Source organism: Gallinula chloropus, assembly GCF_964237585.1.
Source record: "Gallinula chloropus genome assembly, chromosome: 7".
NCBI classification, from domain to species: Eukaryota; Metazoa; Chordata; class Aves; order Gruiformes; family Rallidae; genus Gallinula; species Gallinula chloropus.
In genome coordinates, this window is record NC_140092.1 from 27,365,444 (window position 1) to 27,393,000 (window position 27,557).

Here is a 27,557-nt window from a genome sequence, read left to right on the forward strand (position 1 = left end):
CTAACCCATGTCCCTAAGTGCCATGTCTTTTAAATAACTCTGTGGATGGCGAATCAGCCACCTCCCTGAGCAGCCTGTTGCAATGCCTGACAACCCTTCCAGTAAAGGAATTTTTCCTAATATACAATATTGACACCTCCCCTGGTGCAACTCGAGGCCATTTCCTCTTGTCCTAGTGCTCTTTTCTTGTGAGACTGAGACCCACCTCACTACAACCTCACAGAATCACAAGGTTGGAAAAGACCTTTAAGATCGAGTCCAACCATTCCTGTCCTGTGCTAAACCAGTTCCCTGAGCACCTCATCTACCCTTTTTTTTAAACACATCCAGGGGCAGGGACTCAGCCCCCTCCCTGGGCAGCCTGTGCCACAGCCCCACAACTCTGTCAGGGATGAACTTTTCCTTCCCAGCTGAGCTGACCCTGCCCTGGCACAGCTTGAGGCCATTCCCCCTCATCCCATCTCCTGTCCCCTGGCTGAAGAGACCATCGCCCACTTCTATGCAACCTCCTTTCGGGTAATTTTAGGTGTTGATAAGGTCAGCTTCTTCCAGGTAGCTGTAGACAGCGATAAGGTCTCCCCTCAACCTCCTCTTCTCCAAGTTACACAATGGCAGTTGTTAAGGAGTTATTTATTTTTAGGAATTGCAAGTTAAGGTTTGGTATTATGAAGTGTCAAATGTGAATAACAGTTTTGTCAGTATATCAGCTACAAGACCACAGTTAGTACAGATTTAAAGAACTGCAGTGTCCAGGTTAAACCAACACTTTATTTAAGCAGCTTCTTATGGCCTTGTTATAAACATCAGTCACACAATGATAAACCAAAGCAACTGAAATGGATTGTGGTTAATATTACTGTCAGCCTGACGAATGCTCCTGACAAATGCCAGGAGTGCACTGCCAGTCTGTTACCCTGCTTTGACTCAAGTGTTTATTTCTTAAGAGGTGACTATGGTTTGGAATGAGTATTACATATTATATTTACAGCTGCATATATTTTATTTATACAACAGACACAGTTTCCCACCAGAATGTGGCCCATTTTCTGCATTACTTATGTTACTCCAAAGTACAGCTTTTTTTCCTTTTCTTTATCCAATAGAAGCAATAAATTGTGCTTTGTTTCTGGATCTGGATAAGGGAAAAAATAGAAGTGAAAATACATGGAAAATACTGTTTTGATTGAAACATGATGTTATAGCCTCAAAATTTTGTTATAAGATCTGTGATTCTGTGAAGTAGCTGTTGATAATTCTTCTTTCTTAAGGCACAACATTTCTGGAAGATGGTAAGCCAGCAGTACTAGAGGAAGAAAATGGTGCAATTCTTAAATCTTCTTTTGTCTTCACTATAGTTGCATGTGTACATAATAATATTTTTATTCTCATTTTTATAATTTTCATGCAATCTTTTCTAAATCATCATCAGTTTTATAGAGGCTGTAATGTACGTAATGACTTCTTCTCCAGTCAGGTGTAGGAAAGCAACAAATAGCTCTCACCTTCAGTGAAGTGAGGTGTTTAATTGGTATGTGGGAGACACTGATATCAAATACACTCTGACAGAAGAGAAGTAATGTACTTCTATTTTTACTATGACAAATTAGACTGGTTTTCTTGTTGTAATGTAAACTTCACTGTTGACTGTTCTTCAGCAAGCCAGCCTGAGCTCTGTTGCAGGGTGCCCATTTCAGGAGCACAGATTCACTTCACATACAGTATGTGCTGTGTTATTTTCTTCTCTGATGAAATAGAGTGGGATGGGCATGAACTCTGCTTAGTTTTCTGTGGTGTTACCTTTAGCAAAGACAAAGAAAACAGCACACATTTTGATGTGCACCTATTATACTTCTGCGAATTTTTGATAGAAGTCTTTTTATCTAGTGAGGCATTAAAACTTGCATAGGCATTCTGTGAACTGGTGCTTTTCATGTAGGAAATGAAAATTATGTTTTATTCAGCTCATGCTCCAACACAAAATCAATGCAGGTTACTACAGATTAAAACTGATGAACTCCCCAGAAGGACTCAGTGTCCCAAGCATAAAGTCTCCTATTCATAAAGCATATTTAATATTTTAAAAGTATTTTTTCTTTCATGGCAATTCATGTGAATCCCTGCTTCAACCAGGACAGGACAAGAAATAAAGTATTTTAAACTTTGCATCAGGATCCCTGGCAGTTAAGGAAAAGTCCAGTATGTTTTCTATAATTTTGGATCATCTCAAGAAACAGTGGTGGAGATACCAACACCCATCTGCAGTCAGCCTGAAGCAGTGATATCTGAAAAGGAGACACAGTTTCCATTAATTTGTTAATTATGGGTTTTGGTATTTTTACTATAAAGAGGCATCATCCTTTCTTTGTGAAATGCAAGTTGTTTCCTCGAGGAGAGGGACGCTCCATCTTCTCAAAAATTGTATGTAGAATAGGGAACAGTTGAGAGAAATTATTAGAGAAACTGTTTTATCACCATACTGTAGGTTTATGTTTGATCTCCATACCTGTTTGTGCAAAGGGGTGGACAGACTGACACGTTTGACACAACCATGTTAAAAGAAACATTTAGGGGAAGGGAAGCATTCAAACAGGAAACGATGCTCTGAGAAGTACCTTGATTTTTAGGGATGCATGTGTTGGTGCCATCTAGGAAACCATAAAAGACCAAAATCTGAGAGAACAAAGACCCTTTCTTCCCAATCTATCCTTTTTGAACATAAGGAGAGAGAGCTAAAAAGGCATGGGGGGCATTGGAATTGTGACTGGGATCCTTGCATGTGATACAAGAGCTCCGAAATCAAGTCTCTGTTTAAAGAAAGCTGTGCAAGAGAATGAAGTTCACATCCCAAAACAGTACTATCATTTTAGGGCTTGCTTTCTTTGGACAAAATCTATTTTGGAATTAGAAATCATACCAACTACACTTCTGAAGAGTCTGTTATAGTCCAATGATTTTTTTTTTCTTTTAATACCATGAGTTTTTCCCATTTCTAAAAGGGGGGAGAGAGATTTTGTGATACTCTTAAGTGCCAGTAACCCTCAGACAGGTTCCATCAGGGACCTTTGTGCATGATAAATTGGTCAGTTATCCTTTCTGATACCTTAGCCAATCATTTCCTTTAGCACATTTGCCAAAATCAGGAGACAAAGCTGCAAATGGTCTCATGGGTCTGAGACTGATCTGCTACAGCCCTCTGGTTTTCTAGGTCCCAAGCTTAGTTTTGCAGCACCACGGTCAGGTCCTCATCCAGAGCAAGTCCCTGTGTGTGCCCGCCTGGGCTGTGGCGGCTCAGGACCATGGACAGGGGCATCCCTGGGCGAGATCAAACAGCTCTGTTGAAAAACAGGGACTTGGCCACGGAGAGACTTGTTTATTTAAAAGAAGTATGTCTTGGATTGGCAGGTCTGACTTAAGACATGTTGCTGAGAGACACCAAACTGACTGCTGCACCTGGAACAATTCTAGCTCTTCTGGATTTTAATCTCAATCTCTGCTTGATGCCCACCTGCTTCACTTTCAGAGAGACTTGTTTTGCAGATGGTTTGAGCTTTGTGCAGCATCTGTCTCAGGACCTTTTTCAGAATAACCATGCGATTTGCACGCATGTTTAGCAGCCTATTCCTCTGCAACCCTTATTGAGACCTGCTGAGATTGAAAGTTCACCCAAAACCGTCTCTGAGGTGATTTATCAAAGCATACTTTCTGAAATCCTATTCTAGGTCTAGACAGAATTTTTAAAATATTCTGGGAATTTCCACTGCCCTGTTATAGTCTCACAACCATCCTTTTATGTCTTTTTCTTTCCTTGTCACTAGTTGGCTATTCTCTGTGTCAAACCATCTCCTGTAAAGAAATGTAAGTGGATGATAGTGCATCTCGTTACCATTCTTACTTTCTCTTTGCTGTTCTGTCCTTTTCCCACCTGAGGCTTATTTTTTAAAGTCATGGGAAACACACTCTTTTCACTTCAGATGCAAATAACTCTTTCTAGGATCTTTTCAATCAATCTTTTTTTTTAATAATTATTATTTATTTAGGTATTAGAGCAAAAGCCAAGTTTACAGGATCAATAAGAATAATTTTGTTAACAAGTCAGATCATCTTAAATCTCCCTCTGCTTCAAGGAAGAGGATTGCTTGGAATGTAGGAAAACTCAAAGACAGGAAAAACAAGAACTCAGATTTAACAATGAATGTTCAAAGTGCTATTCTTAGTTTCTACCTTGTGTATTCCCAGGGACCTGCAACTTCATTTCTCCCTGACCTTTTGCAAGTGTGCAGCACACAGCAGCTCCTGTTAGCCTCTTGGTTAGTACTGGGATGTGATAATATCTCAGATACATGGTGTGCACCACATTCACTTGTGCTGAGCCATTGATTAAGCCTTATGTAAATGTGTACATGTGCTTAATTAGCTTGCAAGTTTGCAGGTCAGCAGTGCATTGTTTTGGAGTCTGCTACTGATGATGCAATAGCATTCAATAGTAATATGAAGGCACAGAGATTTTTTCTTTTATATTCAAATTCTTCCAAGATTTTAGGTGATCTGAGGGGTATCCTTGTCACTAATATATTGCTTAAATGTCACTAATATTGCTAAACATAGTTTTTTTATTTTTTTAAGCTTAAGATTAGTTTATGATCCATTTTTAAACTGTGGACTTTTGGAATCTTATGTGTTTTGCACCATTAAATATTATTCATATTGAAATGTTCCAACATTCTAGCTATTAGGCCAACCTTACATCAGTTTTTCATTACTTTCTTGTTTCAAAGGGAATGTGTGAACACTTAAAAAAAATCTTAATAAGAAACTATATGTAAAAAACATTTTAATATCATTTGCATGCACACAGCTATTGTCTGCTTTTATTCCAGCCCTTTCTTGAGTTCTGTTTCCCTGCAATAGAAAATTTTTTTTATAAGAATGTGTGATCTGGTACATTTCATTCTGTCATTTCTGGTAAATAGGGTCATTTCAATGAAAGCTTGTAGGGACTGACAACTGTTTAGAAAAGTCATGTTTACATAAAAAATCTCAATGGTTTTAGTATGTATAGATTAAATTTATTTTAGAAAACATTGAGCTAAGAGGATTATGGAATTTTATCCCATATGCAGTACATCAGGAAATGCCCAGGGCTCCAACATTTGACAAAAACACTGATTGCAGTCGTTGTCTTTGGATAACGGAGCTGCTGGGAAATAGTTGTATGTACCCTGAGCTGTGCAGGCAGGTGTTGGGTGAGGTCGCTGGTAGCATTGATCTGTGTTTCTTCACTAGTGTAAATAAAAGATATATCTGTGTAAATAAAAAGATGTATCTAAGCAAGAAATCCTTTGCATGTAAAAGTAACTGCAGGTTTCTTGTACTGGAGTGCTCTTGATTGTTTTTGCATCACGTGCACCAGTCCGTATATGTGGGAAGATACTGAGCCATTAATAGGAAGTCATAAGAAAGAAGCCAGTCCAGAAGTTCCTCCAACTGGATATCTTGCTTCTAGGAACAGGAAGTAGCAGGAGCCTCATGAAAAAAAGACAAGAAAAAGGGCTTGTAAAGCATCCTCCTTCCCTTCAGGTAACCTTCCTGGTTTGGCAGCCAGAAATTTAACTACTTTGTAAACTGCAGAAATAATTTAGACAGTGATGTTTAGTGGCCACTGATGGATTGGTGATCTAGTGGTCTTTTTTTTTCTTTTTAATTTTAAACCTATTTATATTTGTTCTGCATTCCTCCCCGAAGCAATGAATCTAGCACCTTAATTATATGAGATGGTTTAATTTTCTTTCCTTTGTAACTGGAGTAATTACAGCACTTTTTTGTTGGTGTTATTTTTGTTCTCTCTGGACCATATGAAGTCTTGCTGCTTGCAGCTCTTATCTATACTTGAAAATTATTTTAGGTTTAGGTATACATGAAAAGAACAAGAAGTCTTTTCAGAACTTCCTTTGTTATCCCATTTGTTTCCCTTCTCCCTACGAATTTTCAGGTATCAGAATTATTTGAGATACCTGTATTCAGAATAATGGATTAGATTTATAACCACGAGCATAACAACCTGCCAGTTCTAAAGGGGAAGAAGCTTAACTAGATGGAACATTAACGAATATCCAGGGGATGTCTACTTGACACATCCACCAGAGATGTGTGTTGACTTCAGTGACTGGAAAAGAAGGCAGCTCAGATAGATGGTGTTTTTCTGATTTAATTTCTTCATGTCAAAATCAGTAGAGTGCACTCACTAATATTTGTAATTATTGCACAGTTTCAACACTGCTTATACAAAAGGTGTTTGACCATGGGATTCTCTATTTCACTAAGAAACCGCATGCAATTCAAGTAGCTGGTTGTGTGGAAGTTCTCAAAACCCAAGTGTTCCAAGTGAGTAAAATATGACTTACAATTAATAGTAAAAAAATAGTAAATTAGTTTAGAATCAGAACAGGATTTATTATGTATCACGCAAAAGCTCACTGGGGAGAAAGCAAAAGTTCTCTCAACTTCTGCTCCTTTGTCTGCAGCCAAATTTTGATATCTAAATTAATTGTTCCCCCCTCATCTCATAGCCTAGTCTTTGATGTAGGATTTAGCCATCTGCCATGAACCCGGTGCTTTTGGGAATGAATCAGTAAGGATTGTTTTTCTCCTTAGTAGAATGTTTCCAGTTTTTAAATCTTTCCTGGAGCAGCTCAAGGACCAGTTTAGTTGATCAATGAGGGCAGATCAAACAGTTCAGCTGATGATCATGTTTGTTGCTTTCTTGATATATTTCTTCAGTGAATTTGAGTTAGATTTGGATTAAAGGTAAGATGCCCTCTAAATAAGATGGGGGAGTTGCAGGACCTGATATTTAAGAAAGCAGTACCAACTTGTTTGAGAGGAAGAAGAGTGAGTTCTAGCAGTGAATGTGAATTTGTCCAGAGCAGGGTGTGGCATTTTGTGGCTGTTCTCAACACACGAACACCAGATAAAAGAGTAGCAGTGTACCTTATCTGAGTTTCCTCCCAGATATTTCCCAGTTGATCTAAGTCAATCAGGTTTGGGTATAAGTAAACCCTTGCATCTTGTCATTATGTCTCTGCCTGGGGAAAAGAAGTTTTACTCAGATGACCAGGAAGTTCCACTGACAATATTACAAATATTGGCTAGTTCTGGGAATTAATTATATGTTGGTAGTACATAAAGCAGGTAAACAAGCAGTCCTCTAACATGCAGTTGTTAGACTGCAGTAGAGTACAGAGCACTTGGTGTGCTTACAGCGAGAGAACTAACTCTGGAACACTGAAGACATTTCAGATATGTTAAAATACATTGATAAGTTGGCAGGATATGCAGAAATCTTAAATCTGAAAGAAGTGCCTTAAAATGAAAGATCTGAAGAGTTCGATTTCTTTTATTCTTTCAAAAGTCCAATTATAGTCTGTAAGTGTCTTTATATGTAGAAAATACTGGGCAAGTAGAGACTGTGGGGTATGTCAGAGAGAAGCATTGTGAGATTTCTTAGGTAACACATCAGTCAAGTCTTGGCCAAACTGTGTATTTTTTAGAATGAGGGTCACAATTATGAATAGAAAAAGCTTCCAAGAAAAATAGCAGATTGTGCATGTACTCAAGACTTGAATGCCTTTCTGGAAAGCAGGTTGGATAAATGCAGTTCATGCTATAATCAAGTATAAACAGTTGGGCTCAAAATAATGTAAGGGAAAGGCATTTAATGGCTCGTCATGCAAACACGAGGCTAGATGAGATGACCTAATATTGGTCCCCCTGGTCCTTTGAGCCCAATGCATGTATGAAAAATATCAGTAATGAAAACCAGATAGTCATCTTGAAAATAAAATGTATGAGAAACAAACATCATACTTGGCAAGGGTGCTACAAAACATAATTCAATGAGAAAAACAATTGTATACCGAGGAATCCAAATACCTGGTTGGATGTGGATAAGCAAGAAGGGCAAGAAGTCACAAAGAAAAGCATTTTTTCTTTTTATTTCCTTTTTTCTTTTTATTTCCTTTTTTTCTTTTTTTCCTGTGTCTTTTCCTTTCCCTTTTTAATTTTTTCATGATGACGTTTTGAAGTAAAAATTTCAAATAATCATATTTTCATTAATTTTTAAATCTGTTTCCACTGGTCAGCATGGACTTAGTTTCTGGAACTGGTTCTTTTACAGACCTGATTTGCAGCAGAAATTGCTAAGGTTGCTGTCTTCACCAAGAGAGGTAACAGTTGACGGTGAAGACCAAACTATAGCATCTTGACTACTTATTATTTGCAGTAATTAAATGCAGTTTACTGCCAGATCCTCCAGTCTCATCTTTCATGGATTTTGAATATTAGTGAGTTAAAAACTTTCCAATATTACAATGGATAGGAGATGGTGAAAGTGTCAGTGCTTTAGTAACTGAAGCCTGTGGAAATGCCAGCATGAGTAAGAACAGTGGTACGTCTATTTACTTGGAATAACACTATTTTTAAAACAAAAACACATTAGGTAGGAATAAAAAGCACCTCTTTTTCTTCTTAAATGTGTAATTATGAATAAATGTATTTTTTTCCTTCTGCCCCGTGCAGAGGAGCCGTGACCACTCTGCTTTCTTCTGCTGGGTGCAACAGGACTTATTCTGGGAATGAAAACAGGATGGGCCACTGGTCCAGTGTCTGGCAGGGAGTAAGATGAAGAACCAACAAATAGAACCATACACCTTAGTGTCTGGACATATTTAGCAGCAGTAGGTGGTAGAGTCAGTGCGTTTTCTCGGGCATTTTTCAAGAAACCATTTTTCTTTGTTTTGTCTCAAAGAAAGCAAGCAAGCTTAGTCCAAAGGCTCAGATTTACTATATTCAGTTCTTGGTCAAAATGTGAGGTTTATTTATTTTAAGGTATTGATAGATTTCAGGGCACTTAAGAGATTTAATACCAAATGAGGGTATTTTAGTGAATGGCTTCTTACTGTCATATTTGTAGCACATATTATAACAACCACTTTGGGTCAAAACCCAGGTGATCATGCCTTAGGAAAAGAGAAACAAACCCCTTGCTTACCCCAATTCTTCCTCCAGTTTGGACCCTTTTATGAATGAATTCTGACTTGAAAACCATACACGTTACTCATTTTTCCATACAGTTTGAAAACTCTGCAGTGACTTCTTTTATTTGGTCTTGACTTCTGTGATCTCATCCATTGGTTTTGCTTGTTGGATTTTTTTTATTCTACTTCTTTTTTTCCCCCCATCTAAATAAAGTACTTTTAATTGGTGAACTAATACCTGATTTTCCTCACCGAGAAGGCGTACTGCAAAGAAAATATATGCTGGAATTTCTGGATATGAAAGCTTTTGGTCTTGTTCTTCCTTAATGGTGTGTAGTCATAGGGAAACCATGTTGAGTGGTGTAAAGCTGTTGTCTCACAGCTACATCTAGCACAGCTTAGTTTGGAGTTACTCTTTTTCCCTTGGTGTTTACCCACTGGGGAGGGAATTCTTGATTCCCTGTAATTTTGAAATGTGAAATAATTACAAAATTTCAATCCATTTGCCTACTAAATTAAAACTCAGAGGTTATTTGGGAAATCCTCGTGTGTGCTTTATTCTGTAGCTGGAGCTTAGTTAACTGTTCGCAGTGCAGCGTAACGCACTAGAATCACCTCATCCTTAGAAGCAGTTGTCAGAAAAATATGGGCCTGCCTGGTAGAATGTATTAGCCCAATACATTGTCTCCATTTTATTATGAAGCTGCTGGGGAAGCTGTGATATACAGCACTGTCATTACAGATCTATTGTTAGAAGGGTTCTACAGTCTTCTGTGCGCTGCCATTAATTTATAGCAGTAAACAATATGTAGCCCTCCAACTGCAGCAAAGCAGAATCTTTTAATGAGGTGGATGTTATTACCACAATAAATCAGTGCATTCGTGTAATGTATAATTCAATGTGTGTATTCCCACTGTAACTTCTCTGAGTAAGCTGATAGTGTATCATTGTCAGTGCACAGCTCCATGGTTCCTCTTTTCTTTTCTTTTTTTTTTTTCCCCTAAGCTTTCTTTCATTTGGGGACTTTTTTTTTATTTGCTTGCAAATAAATGTGACATGTCTTGATAGTTGTCCTGTTGCAGGCTTCAGAAACCGACTGTAATAATAACAGCCAAAATCAATACTGTGGATTCTGGCTATATGGATCTCTGCATGATACCTCTTCTTTTTTTTTTTTTTTTTTTTGAAAAGAGAATGAAATCAATTCTAATTGGGTTTAGCTTTATATTCAAGGAATGTAATTCTATAACTATTGATTGGGGCTATGCTTAATCTGGAGAGTAATAAAAATAGGGGTAGATAAAGAGAATACATCAAATGTTACTGAACCATCCACCACAACACTATAGCTATTTTTAATTTATATAATTTGTCTACCAACAACCCTCTTTCTTCTTTTTTCCCTCAAGCATAGGGGAGTCTTTAGGGAAAATCAGTACAGATGGAGATTCCAAAATGGTTTCTTGCAACAAAGAGACTTCTTGGGGTCAGTTTCATTCTTCTCTGGAATAAATTTGCTAAATCAGATAAAAACCCTTTTATACAGGAACCACTTCTTTTAGAGGGTTATATTACAAATTAGTGAACTGCAAAAATAGTAATTAACCTAAGATGTTTTCTTTATCCTGCTGCAATATGAAAGCTGCTCTAAGTAGAAAAAAAAAAAACCCCGTAAGATCAGATCTTGGGTCATTCATAGATCTAATCTATCCTAGAGAGAAAATACTTTGAAGCTTGTATGCCAAATTTCACCACAAAGAAGCGGTTAGTTGAATAATAATCTGAATTGCAGACATAGTTCTTCACTTGAACTGTACTTGAATTAATGACTATGTTATTGAGACTTTTGTTCAAGGACTTTTGAAAAGTTTTTTCTCACTTTGTGATGTGTTCTTAAGTATATTTGGTTTTGCAGAAGAGAAAGAAGAAAATACTTTTACATATTGATTCTTCCATCATACTTAAACACGTCCATTGTTTGTACTGATTGGCATCATTTACACTAACAAGATACGGGCAGTGTGTTCAATATGGATACAGAATTGCATTGTATATATGGTTTGCATGTATATACAAAGATATTTTAGACCTCTTACAACAATCGGGATGTAGAATGGCTAACTTTGGGTTTCTCAGTGATCTATGTGACATATACTAATTTTTGCACATCCTTGAAGGACAGGTATGCTGAAGAAATGCATGGCTATAGATAACAAAATATTGTATGTCTTACATTTAAATAAATTTGTGGGTGTTTATGTCCTAAGTAAGCACTAAACAAAGAATAGCAATGTCAGTGAAAATGTGGTAGACTTTTTTAGTCATACTTAGTTTGTTTGCCTCCTTTATATCAATATTTTTATCTAGAAATTCTGCTATTTTCTTTGTTCATTGCAAGGTTTCAAGTTTTATTTATTGAACTTATCTTGGGATAGTAAAGAGCATAGAAACAAAAATAGTAGTATCAAAATTCCAAGAACACTGTTAATATCCATCCACCCTGTTGGTCACTATTCCCCCCTCCAAAAAAAAAGTCCCAAGATGTTTCTCATTGTTGCTTATCATTTGCTTAGTGGTTGTATTTGAAATGTGGACCTATCCACGGGCACACAAGCAAACAACTCTTTGCCCAAGACATTCCACAATGAAGTGGTTTCTAGTCATTGAGTCATATATATACACATATGTATACTTACTGCTTCATATATATATGAATGCAGAAGAGACTTTTTTCAAAGAATCACAGAATTACAGAAGGTTAGGAATTGGAAGGGACCTCGAGAGATCATCTAGTCCAACCCCCCTGCCAGAGCAGGATCACCCAGACTAAATCACACAGGGACACATCTGGGTGGGTTTGAACGTCTCCAGAGAAGGAGACTCCCCAGCCTCTCTGGGCAGCCTGTCCCAGGGCTCCCTCACCCTCACAGGGAGAAAGTTCCTTCTTACATTCCCATGGAACCTCCTCTGCTCCAGCTTCACCCGCTGCCCCTTGTGCTGTCGCTGCCACCCCTGAGCAGAGCCTGGCATGTGCGTGTGCAGGGAATCCTGGTCTGAGGTACACAGATCTGTTCAGGTCCTTACAGCATCCAACATCTGTTTTTGTAAAACACCAGCCCCAGTCTTCTCCACAGGTGTCAATAGTTCTGGTTACCACAAAGAGAAAGAGAGGCGTGTGATGTGATAATAGGTCATGTTATCTTTACATACTTCATGTATTTCTGTTTACAAACCTTGCAGCCTATTGGAGCTTTGAACCCGAAGAGAGCAGCGTTCTTTGCAGAGAGGTATGAATCATGGGAGGATGACCAGGTTCCCAAATTCCACTATGGCACACATTATTCAACAGCAAGTTTTGCACTCACGTGGTTGTTAAGAATTGTAAGTATCATCTTTAAAAATGCTTTTCCTTTAAACCATAATGAAAGCAACAAATAACTAGCAATGTGTAAACCAAAACTTAGTGGCATAGGAGAGTACTGAAATTTTCCACTGTCATGAGTAGTGTAGTATAAATGTGTTCTAAAGTGTGAGCAGAAGGTTTTAATATTTATGGTACAGCCTTTTCAAATCAGTGACACTATTTTGCCTTAAAAATGGCTTTATTGTGTATATTCTTCTACTACTTTAAACATGGTTAACTTTCCTCTCTTGTGTATTTTCTAACTGGACTGTGTGCTGAACATTTGTGGTTCTTACTGACAGTATTTAATTTTCACTTCCTAATGAGTGTAAATGACTTTGTTTCTGATGATCATGAATTTCTGTGATCAAGTAATTAATTAAAAGAAAAAAAACCTGCTGCAACTTTTATGGAAGTAACTTTTGAGCTGCTACATGTTGACAATATATTGGCTAAACAAGGCATTTTTCTATAAAATTGAAAGGCGATTTATCTCCTAGAAAGTCATTTCTTTGGGAAAGCATTAGCAGCACATCATTAATTAAAGCTTGTTAGAATGTACAAGCATACATAAATCCTTGAAGTAATTTATAGCGCTTAGCTAATTTCAAGCAATTATCCACTAATATGTGCTTAAGTGTTCTTTAACTAAGAGGAGGCTTTTAAATCTTTCAAACATTTTTCTTTTTGAAATCATAAATTACATATTAAACAGGAGCAATCAGAAAGTTATTGGGATTGAATGCTACTGTTTATGTTAATAGATTACCTTGAACACAAACTGCATATGTTAGTTTTGTTAGATGCTGGTTTAAAAGATATTTAAGGTGAAACTCTAGCTTCTTCATGTTTTTGAGAGCAGTTTATGTCACAGTTGACTGTGGTTTCGACCCCAGAGAGAGGGGGAGTTTCAGTTTTAGTCACTTTTCTTTATCTCAATATATATGCATGGACTGAGAATAAAAAGCATTTCTTGAACAAGTAAGTAAAAGTTCACATTTCTCATTCTTGGATAATAGAATTTGCAATTAATCATTATCATTAATAACCAAATGCCAAAAGAATAGCATTTTTCCATGAAATTTCTAAATTTCTGTTTCTAATTATTATTATTTTTATATCTCTTTAGGAACCCTTTACAACCCTTTTCCTAAATCTCCAAGGTGGGAAGTTTGATCATGCAGATAGAACTTTTTCCTCTATTTCAAGAGCGTGGCGCAACAGTCAGCGTGACACTTCTGATATCAAGGTAAAAACTTCTCCTGAAAGGTGTTGACATGTTTTACACTGCATCTTCCTTTACTGTAGCTGTGGTCATAGGACCAGAGGTTATGAAAAAGGGAAGGAAGAAGATGGGGAGCTGTTTGGGGAAAAGGTACAGTGAGGTGACAAAAAGCTTTACTTCTGTTAGAAGATTTCAGTGAACCCTGTTGTAAAATTTAGAATCACAGACTGGTCTGGGTTGGAAGGGACCCCAAGGACCACAGAGTTCCAACCCCCCTGCCACAGGCAGGGCCACCAACCTCCAGGCCTGGAGCTGCACAAGGTTGCCCAGGGCCCCATCCAACCTGGCCTTGAACACCTCCAGGGACAGGACATCCACCACGTCTCTGGGCAGCCTGTTCCAGCCCCTCAACACTCTCTCTGTAAAAACCTTCCCTCTAATATCTGATTTAAACCTTCCTTCCTTTAGATTCAGGGAACATTTTTAGCCCTGAAACTGAAGCAAGACAAAACTGGCCTTTGAGCCACTGATATGTTTTTGACACTCTCTTGGTTCTTGAGTATCTTTTTGTTCCCCTGCACAAGTTTTAAGTGTAGTTTGGTATAACTGGAATAGATTTTTAACCAGTACATTTCATAAATACTCTGTTCTTGCTCCTGCTAAGCATGTTGCAGTTAATATTCATACTATCTCATGTGTTATTTTTCTCTAGGCTTCCAACCTTATTTTTGGGTAATTTCTGCAGTGACCTATTTCCTTGTTCGATTACAACAAACAGAAGGAACTAATTTAGGTGCAGAAGAGGCAAAATCTAGTCTGAAAATGTGGAATAAGTAGGGGATAAAGTGCTGAGGGGGAGGAATCAGTCTCCAGAAAAGCTGTATACTGGGTAGAGAAACAGAGGGCTGCACAAACCCAGTGTTTGAGGATACTAAGATGAAAAACAGAATTTAGTGTGATACTGAACCTGTACTGACAGGGGCACTGGGCCTAGGAACTGGTGAGTTAACAAGAAGTAGGTGGGAATAGATGATAAATTAATCTCTTAATTAGTTGTTGTATAGAAAGAGACCTAGGATTATGTGGGTTAAGAAGCTAAGGTACAGAGAATTTCTAAGGGAAAAGGTTTGGTAGATAGCCATTGGAGGAAGGAATGAAGTAAGGAAATGGAGTCTGGGAATCCAAGGAATATTTTGAACTGGGGATAACAACAAGGAAGACAAGGATGCAAGCAGTGGTGGGAAGACTTGTTGACTGGAAATCCAAGAAGGAGGACTAAATTCAGAATTGTGTTTTTAATGTAAAATCCGCGAAAGATGGAAAAGTAGAGGGTGAAGAAAATCAGAGGTTAACTCAAGAATCTAATCTGAATTTGCCCTGGCTCACCTTAAGGCCATTAAGGAACAATCTGGTGTGGGAAAAAAAAGGATTTGGGGTTGTTGTGCATCACAAGTGCATGTGAATGGACAATCTTGTGGTATAACAAAAGGTGAGAAACATTTTGTAGAAGATACATCAACAGCTTTCAAAACGTATGAAAGATGCCTTTAGCTTTGCCAAGGTTTGATAGGGTCTTAGCTGGAGTATTACATTCACAGTTGTGGCCTGGTTGGATTGAATCCACACTGGAGCAATGACAACAGTGCAAGGCCTTGAAAATAAAAATGCAGAGGAAGATAATGTTTGGGGTTTTTTTTGGGTTGGTTTTTTTTTTTTTTTTTTTAAAGAAGAAAAAGATTGAGGAGGAATCATCTATTACATAGGTACTGCTGCAAGAGAGGAACAAAAGTATCTCTTCTGCCCATGCTGGATGGAATAAGAATTAATGGGCTTAAATATGAGGGAGATTTCAATTAGATGGAAAGTAGCCTTCCTAAAATAACAAATAAAACTGATAAATGCTTCCCTGGCAATTAGCATAGTGAGGGTTTTTCAGAAATGCTCAGGTATCTTTTGGAAATGACGTATGTTCAAGCTGATGCTGCCTTTAGAAGCATCCCTACTGTTAAGGTAGGTCTCTTGAAGTTGCTTGCAGCTTTCTGTGACTGTGAATTGCCACGAGTGACATTATACTGCTTAGAAGCATCTGAGTACTAAGATTGACTAGAGGAGTCTGTTCCTGAGATTGGCTGAGCAGCTGGGAAGAGAGATGAGATAAGGTTTCCATAGAACATCTTGAAAGAATTAGGAAGCAAAAAGTGTGAAAACACACAGAACCATCTTTGTTGGAAATACCTGTATCCACAAGTTTCCTGATGCTTAGTGCTCTGCCCTACCTTGAGAGTGGTTGTGAAATGCATGGCTAAAGTGTCCCATGTGCCTCCTGAAGTTGTCTAAATGCAGAACTGCAATGTGTTGGCTTACTAGTGCCTGAATGTGTTTAGTTGACACATGCATCGAAGAGCCTGAATAAAATAGATTATGATGTGTTCCTGTAGTTAATGGCAACATCATACTGTATACATGCTTGTGAATAGATTTAAAATCAGAATAGATACTGCTATCATGATGAAATTCATGACAGAAGTCTTACCTAAATGGTATGTTTTGTTACTGTTTTCATATGTCAAATATATGAAGCAGTAACTTCCGTGGGAGACAATCCATGGCTGACTAGGATGTTTTCTTTACCCATCTTGCGTGATGTATGTATGTGTGCACATGCATGTGTGTATTTGGGAAGGAAGGAGGAGGAAGACATACAAGGAGTTAAGTGAACACAGAGCACTCTGGTTTTAATCCTCATCAATGGAAATGAAGAGTTTCCAATGTTTTTTGTTCCTTTCTTACCTAGTGAAGATGTTCCTCCTCACTGCAGGGGGGATGGACTAAATGGCCTTTGAAAGTCCCTTCCAACCTAACACATTTGATGGTTCTGTAGGGAAAGGAAAAAGGAATGGTAGAAGGGAAGGGTAGGGAAAGGGAAAGGGGAAAGGGAAGGGGAAGGGGAAGGGGAAGGGGAAGGGGAAGGAAGCCTGTGTCAACTATTGTCATCAATGAAGTTCTTAGCATTTCTAAATTGTGTGGTAATAAATCAGTTGTGCATAGAAAAGCTGTCTAGTTTGTATCTACCTCCTTTTTGATAGATCAAAACTCCAGAAGTTACATTTTAACCTTTAATCTTGTATGGTAATGTACTAGAAATACTTGATGTTAGCATAACAAGCTTTGGAAAAAACAGATAGCCTTTTGTTCTTTTGATTGTTTCCAGAGCTTGGAAGATACTGCTTATTGGCAAGAGCTTGTGGGATTTCCTTGAATTTTGCAATTTACAAACATTAATACAGTCATGATTATTCAAAGGTTATTCAAAAGCCTTTGACATCCAATTTACTCCTCTTTTACTGGTATCAACTTGTCTCTGGACTGTCTTAATTTGGTCCAAGATTTTGTCCAAAAAACCATACGATTTTCCTCTTACTTCATGTGTGTAACAATGTATTGCGTCAGCACAACTCATGCCTGTCTGTGAAGACTATTTAATTGTATGCAAAATTAAGACTTTATCTCATCATTTTAAAGAAAATTAGGCTTTTGAAGCACACTTTATTTTTTTTTCCACAACTGCTTAATAAGAAATGTATTTTCTTGGATCCTCATTAAAGAGAGATTGTCCTGTATTACAATCTGGTTATTACATATTTTTGAATCTATATCTCCTGTATGGCTATTACAATCCAATGTTAACTGAATGCAGCTGGCATACTGGAAAAGCTGTCTTGTTTGAAGAACAATTTTCATTTTTACGTTTACATGGAAATTATGCAGAGCTGAGATGAAAAATAATAATAATATCAAGCAAATGATAAGAGCGTTTAAGTAAAAACTGGCGTTCTGGAGAGCCTTCCTGCAGAGATCTCTGCATTATCTGGAGCACGAGTCCTATGAGGAACAGCTGAGGGAACCAGGGCTTTTTAGTCTTAAGAAAAGGAGGCTGAGGGGAGACCTTATTGCTCTCTACAACTACCTGGAAGGAGGGTGTAGAGATGGGGGGCAGCAGTTTGTCTCTTCTCTCAGGTGACAAGTGTTAGGACTAGAAGAAATGATTTCAAATTTCCCCAGGGGAGACTTAGGTCAGATATCAGGAAGAATTTCTTTACTGAAGGAGTAGTTAAGCACTGGAACAGGCTGCCCAGGGAAGCAGTGGAGTCACCATCTCTGGAGGTATTTAAAAGGTGTGTAGATATTGTGCCTGGGGATATACATGGTCTAGAGGTCAGCTACACAGGGTGAGGCCGTGATTGGACTCGATGATCTTGAAGGTCTCTTCCAACCCAAGTGATTCTATGACTCCATGATTATGTTCTAATCTTTCACTTCCACAGTGGTTTTCTATCTTTAATAAAGTTATCATCAGGTGCATCCTGAATGTTGTGCTTGTAGCAAGCCGGTTGGTTTGTCAGAGTGATGAAACATTTAAATTTATTGATAATTAGGAATTGCCCTTATTTATTTGATAAGTAAGTTCCATTTTACTGTTCTGTCTAGTAGTTATTAGTAGATTCCTTAACTAAATTCTTCAGTCTTTTTGCTTTCCTTCCCAGTATTTCAGATGGGGTTGATATATCATTTTTTTGGGTTGAATATTAAAGATTTTTAAAGTTGAAAAGCTCCACTTTTATTCAGATACTACTATTTTCATTGTGATCTGTTTGAGGTTGAGCAATATGTAATCAAGAAAAATGTCTTACTATATAATTTAATTGCATACGTCTTTTGTATGTAGCACTAAATATAAGTATTTATTTACAGATGTTGTTTGTTCTGCTGTTGATGAATATTCTACCAGCAGTAATTGGCTAAGTTAATTTGAAATATTGATCTATTTTTTTAAAATTTCAACTTTGAATTTTGCTTTGTACTTATTCTGAAGCAGATGACTTTTTCAAAGATGAATAAATTCTTGGTGTGATGGGGAGACTGAAAACACAACCATTATAAAGAAAAAGTGGAACTTTTTAACAGTTCAACAGGAGATTAGCTTGGGACTAGTCTTTATGAACAAAAAAATTATTTTAGCTATAAAAGATGACTTTGTAAGTAAGATGCTGGTAACAAAAATTATTTTGGGGGAGTCACTAGTTAGTTAAGGACTTCAGATAGTTTGAATGGCTTTGGGGAGAAATATCTTGAAACTGTAGGTATAGATGGCATGGAAATAACTTTGCTGTAGTATCTGACTGTCCATACTATTCAATCCATGGCAAAAATAAGGTAAAATGCATTTATTTCTCTACATTTTACGCTTTACTTTGTGTTTCTGTTGGGCTGGGAACATAAGCATAATCGGCTGTTGTGGATAATGAAATAATATTAGCGGTTTTTTGACCAGAAGCTCTCTGTATACCTGTTGATCTTTCTAGAGCTGATGAAAACCTGGCAGTTTAATGTACTGATTGATAGAAATACAAAGGATTTGGGAAGCCATGAAAATGGCAGACTAAAGTGAATGATACTGTATCTTGATACATGGGGAGTAGGGGCCATGAAGGAAAAAGAAGGGTTTATTCTTATTCCAGCTGGAAAAAAAAAGTGAATTTTTAGAGCCATTGAGCTGATTGCAGCAAATTTCTCCTTCCTTCCTTGTGTGAAGAGAGTGAGTGTAGCTTTTGATGCTTGCTGTCCTAAAATTATTGTTAATCATAGGTGGAGGCGTCATATGCTATAAGGAGGACTAGCATGAGCTAGCTTTGGAAGCAGCTCTTATTGGCTGGTATCACTTCAAGAGAGGAAGTTAAAGCACATGTGTGGTCACAGCCAATCTTTATCAGTATCTGGGGAAAGCCTTGGGTCGGTGATCAAAGGAGGACACTAATGCTGCACTGTAGCATAACCTTTGGTTGAACTCTTCAAATTTTGATTTCAAGAGGTGATATGTTGGATAAAATTAAATTTCCTAGTTCACCCATATCTATTTATGTAAGCAATGCAAATAAAATCCTTTGGAAGTTTGGTAGTTTCTCACTACCACTCTGGCCTTCTTATTTACTAATGAGCTCAGCATTGTTGCCTTTAAATGATTAACCATAAGTTTTTAAGTTAAATCTTCTGCACTGAAGAATACTAAATGTTTTTCAGTGCTGTGAGGGTACCGCTTAATACCTTTAATGTACAAGACAGGCTTGACCATTAGCTTATTTAATTACTTCTTAATTTATGTTGTAGATGCAAACAGTCCTGCTTAGTTTTGTTAATACTGAATAAAAAGAAAAGATGGATGGTCTGGCAGTGTTTAACGGAAAAGCAGCGCAGTTTGGGGCTTGGACTAAGTTCCAGAACACTGAAGTTAAACCTGTGTCATCTTCTGTGCCACTGTTTTTATTTGGTGAACGAGTAGACACAGAATCCCAAGGTTGGAAAAGACCCATAAGATCATCAAGTCCTGACCTATGCTAAACCTTATCCCTAAGTACCTCATCTACCCTGTTTATAAACACACCCAGGGATGGTGATTCAACCACCTCTGACTTGCACATACTCTGGTTTGGTAGCTAACCTGTTGCAATAAATCAATAAATATTTATCATTATTTACAATGGCATAATTGTTACCCATGTACTACTCTCTTACAACTACAGTTTTACAAGTGTAGTATTCTGCCTTGGGTTTTTTTTTAATACTATATGTAGTTTTTCCAGATGATTTGCAATTCTCATGCTGCCCTCCAAACAGCTGTGCTGCCCTCCTAGTGTCATCTGGAATTTTATTACTGCACCATCTACGCCAGGTCATTAATGAGATTATTGACTGGTATTAGGAGCAGGGCAGACCCCATTACCAAGTCCTCCCAGTTTGACAGCGAGCTATTGATAACTGCTCTTGGAATATGGATTTCCAGCTTGGGTACTCCCACATTATTGTAACCTAATCTCATCTCCATTTCTCTACTTTGCTTACAAGAATGTCATGGGAGACTGAGGTGGTTGCAAAGGTCTTTCTCGAAAGTGAAGCAACAGCTTACCTCTTTCTTTCACCATCCACTAAGATGGAAAAGAAAATTAGATTGGCTTAATGTGATGGATATTTTTTTTTAATTTTACCATTTTTAACCAAGTTGCAGTCAGTAGTAGAGAGTTGTGTTACTGGTCATGCCTTTTCCTCTATTGCATTGTGTGTGTTCACATTGTGTGTGTTCCTTTTTCATGGGCTTATGGGTTGGGTGTTTGGTGCATTTGATTAGTTTTGTTCCAGAGGAGATTTTAGAAGACCATGAATTTACAAAAAGCATTAGTAAGCTCCAATTACACAGTTTCAAATTGTTCCATCATAAAATGGATACTAATTTATGAAAGTCGATCTTGTGATATGGATCAGTGACGGCTACTGTGATAGTATGGATCATCTCAATTCATATCTCATACAGGTGTGTTTAGCAAGCTATGATTTTTTAATCTTGTCCTAAGGCTCTAATAGTATACAACAGCTTAATTTTTAGGTATAGAAATGCTGTTTTGGAAAGGTAACTGTATTATAAAACTCATTAGCATTACATTATTTGGGACAATTTTCCTTTAAATCAAGCTTCACCTTTAAAGTCTCTTGGAATTATAACAGTATTACACAGTATCTGCTATAATATGTAGGTTGTCATGGGCTTCTAGAAGTGTACTAGTGTTGTAAAGTGGATATCTGGTGTACATAAGCACTGGTAAGATTGGGGGAGAATTGGTTTGGTCAAGATTCTTTGTGAGTGTCCATGGAGGGGACAGCGTGGGAAGCGGGAGAATGATTTTGTTATGAATAGGGTACCAGGATTAAGAACTAAATTATAACTTCAGTGATAATTATGGGTCTAAAATGTTACCTCAAGCTGTAAACTCATAATAAAGGCTCTGAAAGTAGCCCTCTCTGTCTTCTCAGTTTTCCTTTTTCGAATGCTTTGCCTCTAAGGCATCTCTGTGCTGATAACTAAAGTTGGTCCTGGAAAAAAATGTTCTTTATATGATCAGCTTACAGAAACTGAGGGTGCCAACCTGAACTAGAGTTAGAGCCTGTGCTGAACCAAGGTTTCTGCTGGCCACAGGACATTCTCAAAATCTATTTGAAGCTATCATAGTGCTGTTATGTACTGCTCTTCAAGTTCTGCAGGTTGTTTTTAAAGGGAGTACAGAAAATGTTGGCTACAGATTTAACAAGATTTGTTGAGTTTTGATGCCATGACTTCTTAATTAGTGGCGTTAAAATATAGCTAATGCAGCTGATTAAAATTATTGAAAAATTTAAAATCAAATTAATAGTTGCAGTAAAATAAAAGGAAACAATTTAATAGAATAATCTTATCAGACATGCTCAGATAATTGTATAATGTGCCCATGTACCTCAGTCTTTACTATTTTTTTTTAACTTTTCTTCCTCTTCAGTACATATTTTGAGTGAAATAAGAACTTTCAGAACTTACACAACTAAAAGCTACCCAGGCTGAAGTTTTCAGCTGTTAGTTCTTAAAGGTCTGTGCAAAACATTTATTTAAAAAAATATATAAAAATCCATAGACTGCTGATAAAAGAAATTATACAGGATTCCAGTCATAATATGCCTGGAAAAAAAGGTATTTAAGAAAAGACATGTCTTTTTCACATACTTTTACTGAAAGGAGCCCATCCAGGGAGACTGTTGAGTATCCACAGGAATTATTATGCCCTCTTTTTAGAGTGTTAAACCCACTCTTGTCTGTGGGTCAGAGAATCACAGACCATTAGGAGTGCAGAAGGGAGCTTGAAAGATCATCTAATACAACCCCCTGCCAGAGCAGGATCACCCAGACTAAATCACACAGGGATGCATCCAGGCAGGTTTGAGTGTCCCCAGAGAAGGAGTTCCTTCTTATATTCCCATGGAACTTCCTGTACTCCAGCTTGCACCCATTGCCCCTTGTCCTGATGTGTCAGGTTATTGATAGTTGTAATGTTCTATAAGGGAAAAATGAATCCTGCAAGTATTAGAACAGATGATGCTTTGTCTCTTCTGGATTTACTTCTTGCAGTGGATTCACTCATTTATCAAAAAAAGCTGCGGGACGCTTGTCCTGGTGCCCTCTCTGTGTAGCCTCTGTGGAAACTACTCAAATGTGAACTTGTCCTGCACTTACTGGGCCCCAGAAGACACATACAATGGCTCTACTCATCTGCTTACTGTTTTTTAAACTTGTAGGAACCTAGATGTCTCTACAACCTGCCACAAAATTTGCTAAAATTGACCAAGAAGCTTAAAATGTTTTAGGAGGGAATGGAGGTTGCCGTCAATAGGCCACTAAACATATGTGAGCCACAGGTTTAAATACAACTGACTGAAAGGCATGTTAAGACATATGTTTAAACCTTGGTACTTAGAAGCAAGAAACCCAGAGTTCCAACCTGCTGGAACGTTCAGAAACTGGAGGATGACAGATTTCATGACTTTCTTTAAAAGCTCTGCAAAATGGCCACACGTGCTTATTGAAACAGGCTGCCTAACATAAGCACGCCCAAGACACCCTGTAACCTGATCAGCTTTTCTACATATGCTTTGCATTGTTTTCTGCTTCTCCATCTAATAATTGGGAGTTTGCAAAGTTGCAGGGAATAAAGTTGCTGCCAAACTGGCAACATTACCTTTGTGTATGTAAGAGAAATTTCATGTCCTGTTAGTAGCAAGGTCAAAGGTGTCTGAGAGCAATGACTAGAAAAATTCAGAAGCAGGTACATATTAATTCAGATTTTTAACTGTAAACTGTATGTCTGATGTAGTAAATCTTTTAATACATTTTTGGTTTTCATGAAAGATTGGGGTTTTTTTGGTAAAAATTATGCCACAATCCATAATAAGGAAATCCTTCTCTAGATAATATTATTATTAGTAGTAATAATAATAGTACTAGTAATAATAATGATGATAATAAAATAATATCTAAATTCAGTCAGATCCACGGATGGTAATTTGTGGGAATTGGAGTAGTTAAAAATATAACCAACTGGGTGTATGGTTCAGAAATTTCCATCTTATACCTGTGGTCTGCTTCTTTTAATCCCACCAATAATTGTATTGAAAATGAAACAAATATTTTTAATATCTGCTGCAAACTTTCTGTGTAGCTTCAAAAGAAAAAAATACAAATGCTTCAAGTAAATTAGGGACAAATTTGCTAAAGTCCAAAGGAAAATGACCAGAGGTCTAGAAAATGAGACCAGTGATAAAAAGTTGAAGGTTTTAGTTTGTTTTCTTTGGAGAAGAAAGGAACAAGGACAGAAATGTAAAGTGCTTTGGCAGTGGCCATGGTAGTGCTGGTACCTTGCTGGGGACTTTGGCTGGCAAGCATGGTGCAGAGCAACTGATGCTGGTTTTCAGTCAGTATAGAACAAGAAATGAGCTCCAGCCACAGGAAAAGCAGACTAGATGTTAGGGAGACCTTCTGGAGGTGTGAACAGATGAACAGCAGAAATTTGTAGCATCCCCATCATTGAAAATTTTAAAAGAACACAGAGAAATGTATTTCAATAATGTCTTTCAGGCTGCCCAGAGAGGGGGTGGGTGCCCCATCCCTGGGGGTGTTCAAGGTCAGGTTGGATGGGGCCCTGGGCAACCTTGTGTAGCTCCAGGCCTGGAGGTTGGTGTCCCTGCCTGTGGCAGGGGGTTGGAGCTCTGTGATCCCTGGGGTCCCTTCCAACCCAGACCAGTCTGGGATTCTATGATAATACCTGATTATAATTGTCTGTGAACGGAAAGGTGGACAAGGTGACCTCTGAAGGGCTCATCTAGACCTTTTAATATGATGTAATATATTCCTTTTCACCCCCAGTTAGTTTAAAAAAGTGGAGGAAAGCAGTGTAATTATATACACAACTTTTTTCCTCTTTCTCTGTCAAATTAACCTGAACTACATAGTGTATAAATATGGTCAATAAATACCTCTGGTATTTATTAGTAATATTTTAGTATTAGTAATATGTTACTAATATTAGTAAAGAGTAAAATAATTTTATATATATCTAATCCATGTATTAACAGGATTTAAAGTGCCTTAAAATTAATTTTAATGCAATAAAGTATTTACTTAATCACATCTACTTATTAATCAATAATGAATCAACTACTAATTATGATTATCATATATTTCATTAATCTAATATAAAAGCATTTGGATTTTTTATAATTTGCTTAATTGTAAATGACTGAAGATTTTAATATTTTCTTAAACTAGGAAATATTTGAAATATAATCTCTTAGAACTTTAACAGGATGATTAGACATCCACAAAATTAATTTCTCCATAATTCTGTTTAGAATTTTAATGGAAACCTGCTGAAGTATTTTTCTTACAAGTTGGGAGAATCTCAAGCAATGGCTTGAGGCAATTTCTTAGAACTGTGAGAAATAACATGCATATAGCAGATGGAGGGAAACTCCTAGCTACTTAAAATTATACTTTCCCACAGTCACAAAAATATTTGCATTGAAGCGAGATGAAAAGATGAAATTTGAACTAATTTAATATATTAGTATATATAAATTTTAATGCCACTTAAGTCCCCTAAAAGAGGAATTAAAGTGTGGCAATGTGACTAAAAACCTAGACTTCTAATATGTGTTTTTATTATTCTGTTTGACAGGTTATATATAGGCTTAATACTGCTTAACGTGATTATCAAATAATTTCATTTGAAAATCTACTCTTATAAATGTTTTAATATGGTTAGGGAATCTGCAGCACTGTTTCTAGACACCTTTGCAGATCATGTGTCTCAGCTTCAAAAGGCATCTATTGTTTTATAAACAAAAGAATACAATAACATTTCATTATGTTCAAAAACCAAAGCATCTTGTCTGGATTTTTTGTGTGTGGTGGCAAACATGAAAATAAATCATTGACATTCAGTTGGTATTGGTTTTTTTGTAAAAAAGATAAATCTTTTTCATGAAGTTTCTATAGGAATTGCTGTTTCTATGTGGTAGAGGGCAATTTTTGCTAGAGAAAAGTTGTGTTTTAATTATATGCAGAGTTTTATCAGCATTTTAATAAAAATCCTCATAGGATACATTTTATCTTTAAGGATTTTTTTTCCTTTAAAGATGTTCCACTCTTAATACCATGTGTTGGAGTCACTGCAAGCTCCTTCATCACTTGTAATGAAATCCTGGCAGGAGGAGCAAAGTAGCGGTTACCATGGGGAAGTCTGTCTGTACCTACAGAACTGGGTAATTCCAATAGAGAAATTTCTCAGACTTATTTTCAAGACAATTGTGCTAAAGCAAGAGCTTCAACAAATCCTACAGATGTTTTTATTTTTCTGTGAAATCATACAAAAAAAAAAGAGAAGAAAGAAATGTGGGACAATTGTACCGTTCAGGGTTTCTGAGGGATTCAGGAGAATGAGGATAAGGATGAAGAGAATCAAAGTGGTTGGTCAGAAATGGAGACCTCCAGAGGAAATGGATCTAAATTGATGAGACTCCTTTTAGCTTGTGAAAAGAGATACCACTGGGAGAGAATGGGCTGATACAGGTCTGTCTGAAGGGCGTATAGAAGAGGGAGTGAGGAATTTTTTACTTTACTTCCAGGTAGGGTGCTGGAACTGTTAGGAAGGACAGTTCCTTAACCAAAGGGAAAAACCTTTGTAGACTAAACTGTGGTGATTATTAATTTTAAAAATCAGAAGCACAGATTAGTTTAAAACCATTTAACTATAAGAAGCTGGCAGAATACCTGTGGAAAGACTGTATTTGCCCTGAGTTTGTTCCAGGTGAGATCCTTAATGGTCCTTTAGTCCAGCCCCTCGTTCCTGGTCCTGCACCTTCATGTGGTATTTACGTGAAACCACAAGTGACTCCTCCCTGCTGTGATGCCCCCCCCAACCCTCCCCCCCAAACCTCAAACAACCAAACAAGTAATTTTATCTTTTTTAGGTTCTCAGGTGTCCAGAAAGTTCTGTTATTTAATGGAGTTACGTGGGTCAGGATAGACTCACAGGCTGCACTGGGTTGAGAGGTACCTTCAGTGGTCAACTAGTCGCAACCCCTCCAGTGAGCAGGGACACCTTTACTCAGAGCTTCATCAGGCCTGACTTTGAATGTATCCAGGGATGGGGCCTCCACCACCTCTCTGGGCAACCTGGGCCAGTGTCTCACCACTGAGAACTTCTTCCTAATATCTCATCTAAACCTGTCCTGCACTAGTTTAAAACCATTGCCCCTTGTCCTGTCGGTCTGTGCCCTTGTGAACAGTCCCTCTCCAGCTTTCCTACAGACCCTTCAAGTACTGGAAGGTCTCTCTGGAGCCTTCTCTTCTCCAGGCTGAACAAGCCCAACTCTCTCAGCCTGTCTTCATAAAGAGAGGTGCTGCAGCCCTTTGATCATCTTTGTGGCCTCCTCTGGACCTGCTCCAACAGGTCCATGTCCTCCTTGTGCTGAGGACCCCAGAGCTGGACACAGCACTGCAGGGGGTCTCTGCAGAAGAGAGCAGAGGGGCACAATCCCCTCTCTTGATCTGCTGGCCAGACTTTTGGTGATGCAGCCCAGGATGCTCTTGGCCTCTGAGCTGTGAGTGCACAATGTTGGCTCTCGGCAATCTTAGTGTCTATGCATGATGTGAATATTTTAAGTAAAAAGAAGACCGCACAGGTGGAGCTGAGAAGGACTGTTGAGGACTGCAATTCCCAAATGCATGAAGAATATTTATAAACTTGGTAAAAGTTAAATATTTTAGCATCGGGTTTATTCCCTGGTTTTAGGAAAAAAACCCTGTTGGCTTTTAACTAATGTCATTTTCTTTGAAAATCGATGCCAAATACTACTCAGTTAGAGGGGCACAGTGTTTCTGTTTGCCCTCCCTTTCCCCATCTGGAGGAAATGCTAGCACATGGTCAAGACAAGAAAATCAGATAATAGTTGTAAAACTGTATCATTATGGTGGCAGTGAAAAAC

The 27,557-nt window shown here is 37.7% G+C and overlaps 1 protein-coding gene across 3 annotated transcripts in view; it reads left to right on the forward strand.

Moving 5' to 3' along the window:
• LRBA (LPS responsive beige-like anchor protein) overlaps positions 1 to 27,557 on the forward strand; it is a gene marked incomplete at its 5' end in the record, with an annotated part of 423,662 nt that overhangs the window by 292,818 nt on the left and 103,287 nt on the right. For all 3 annotated transcript variants that reach the window (XM_084266649.1, XM_084266650.1, XM_084266651.1), the window contains 2 exons: positions 12,274 to 12,414; positions 13,566 to 13,685. In XM_084266649.1, coding sequence (XP_084122775.1) covers positions 12,274 to 12,414; positions 13,566 to 13,685 — 261 coding nt within the window. The remainder of the gene's footprint in view (positions 1 to 12,273; positions 12,415 to 13,565; positions 13,686 to 27,557) is intronic.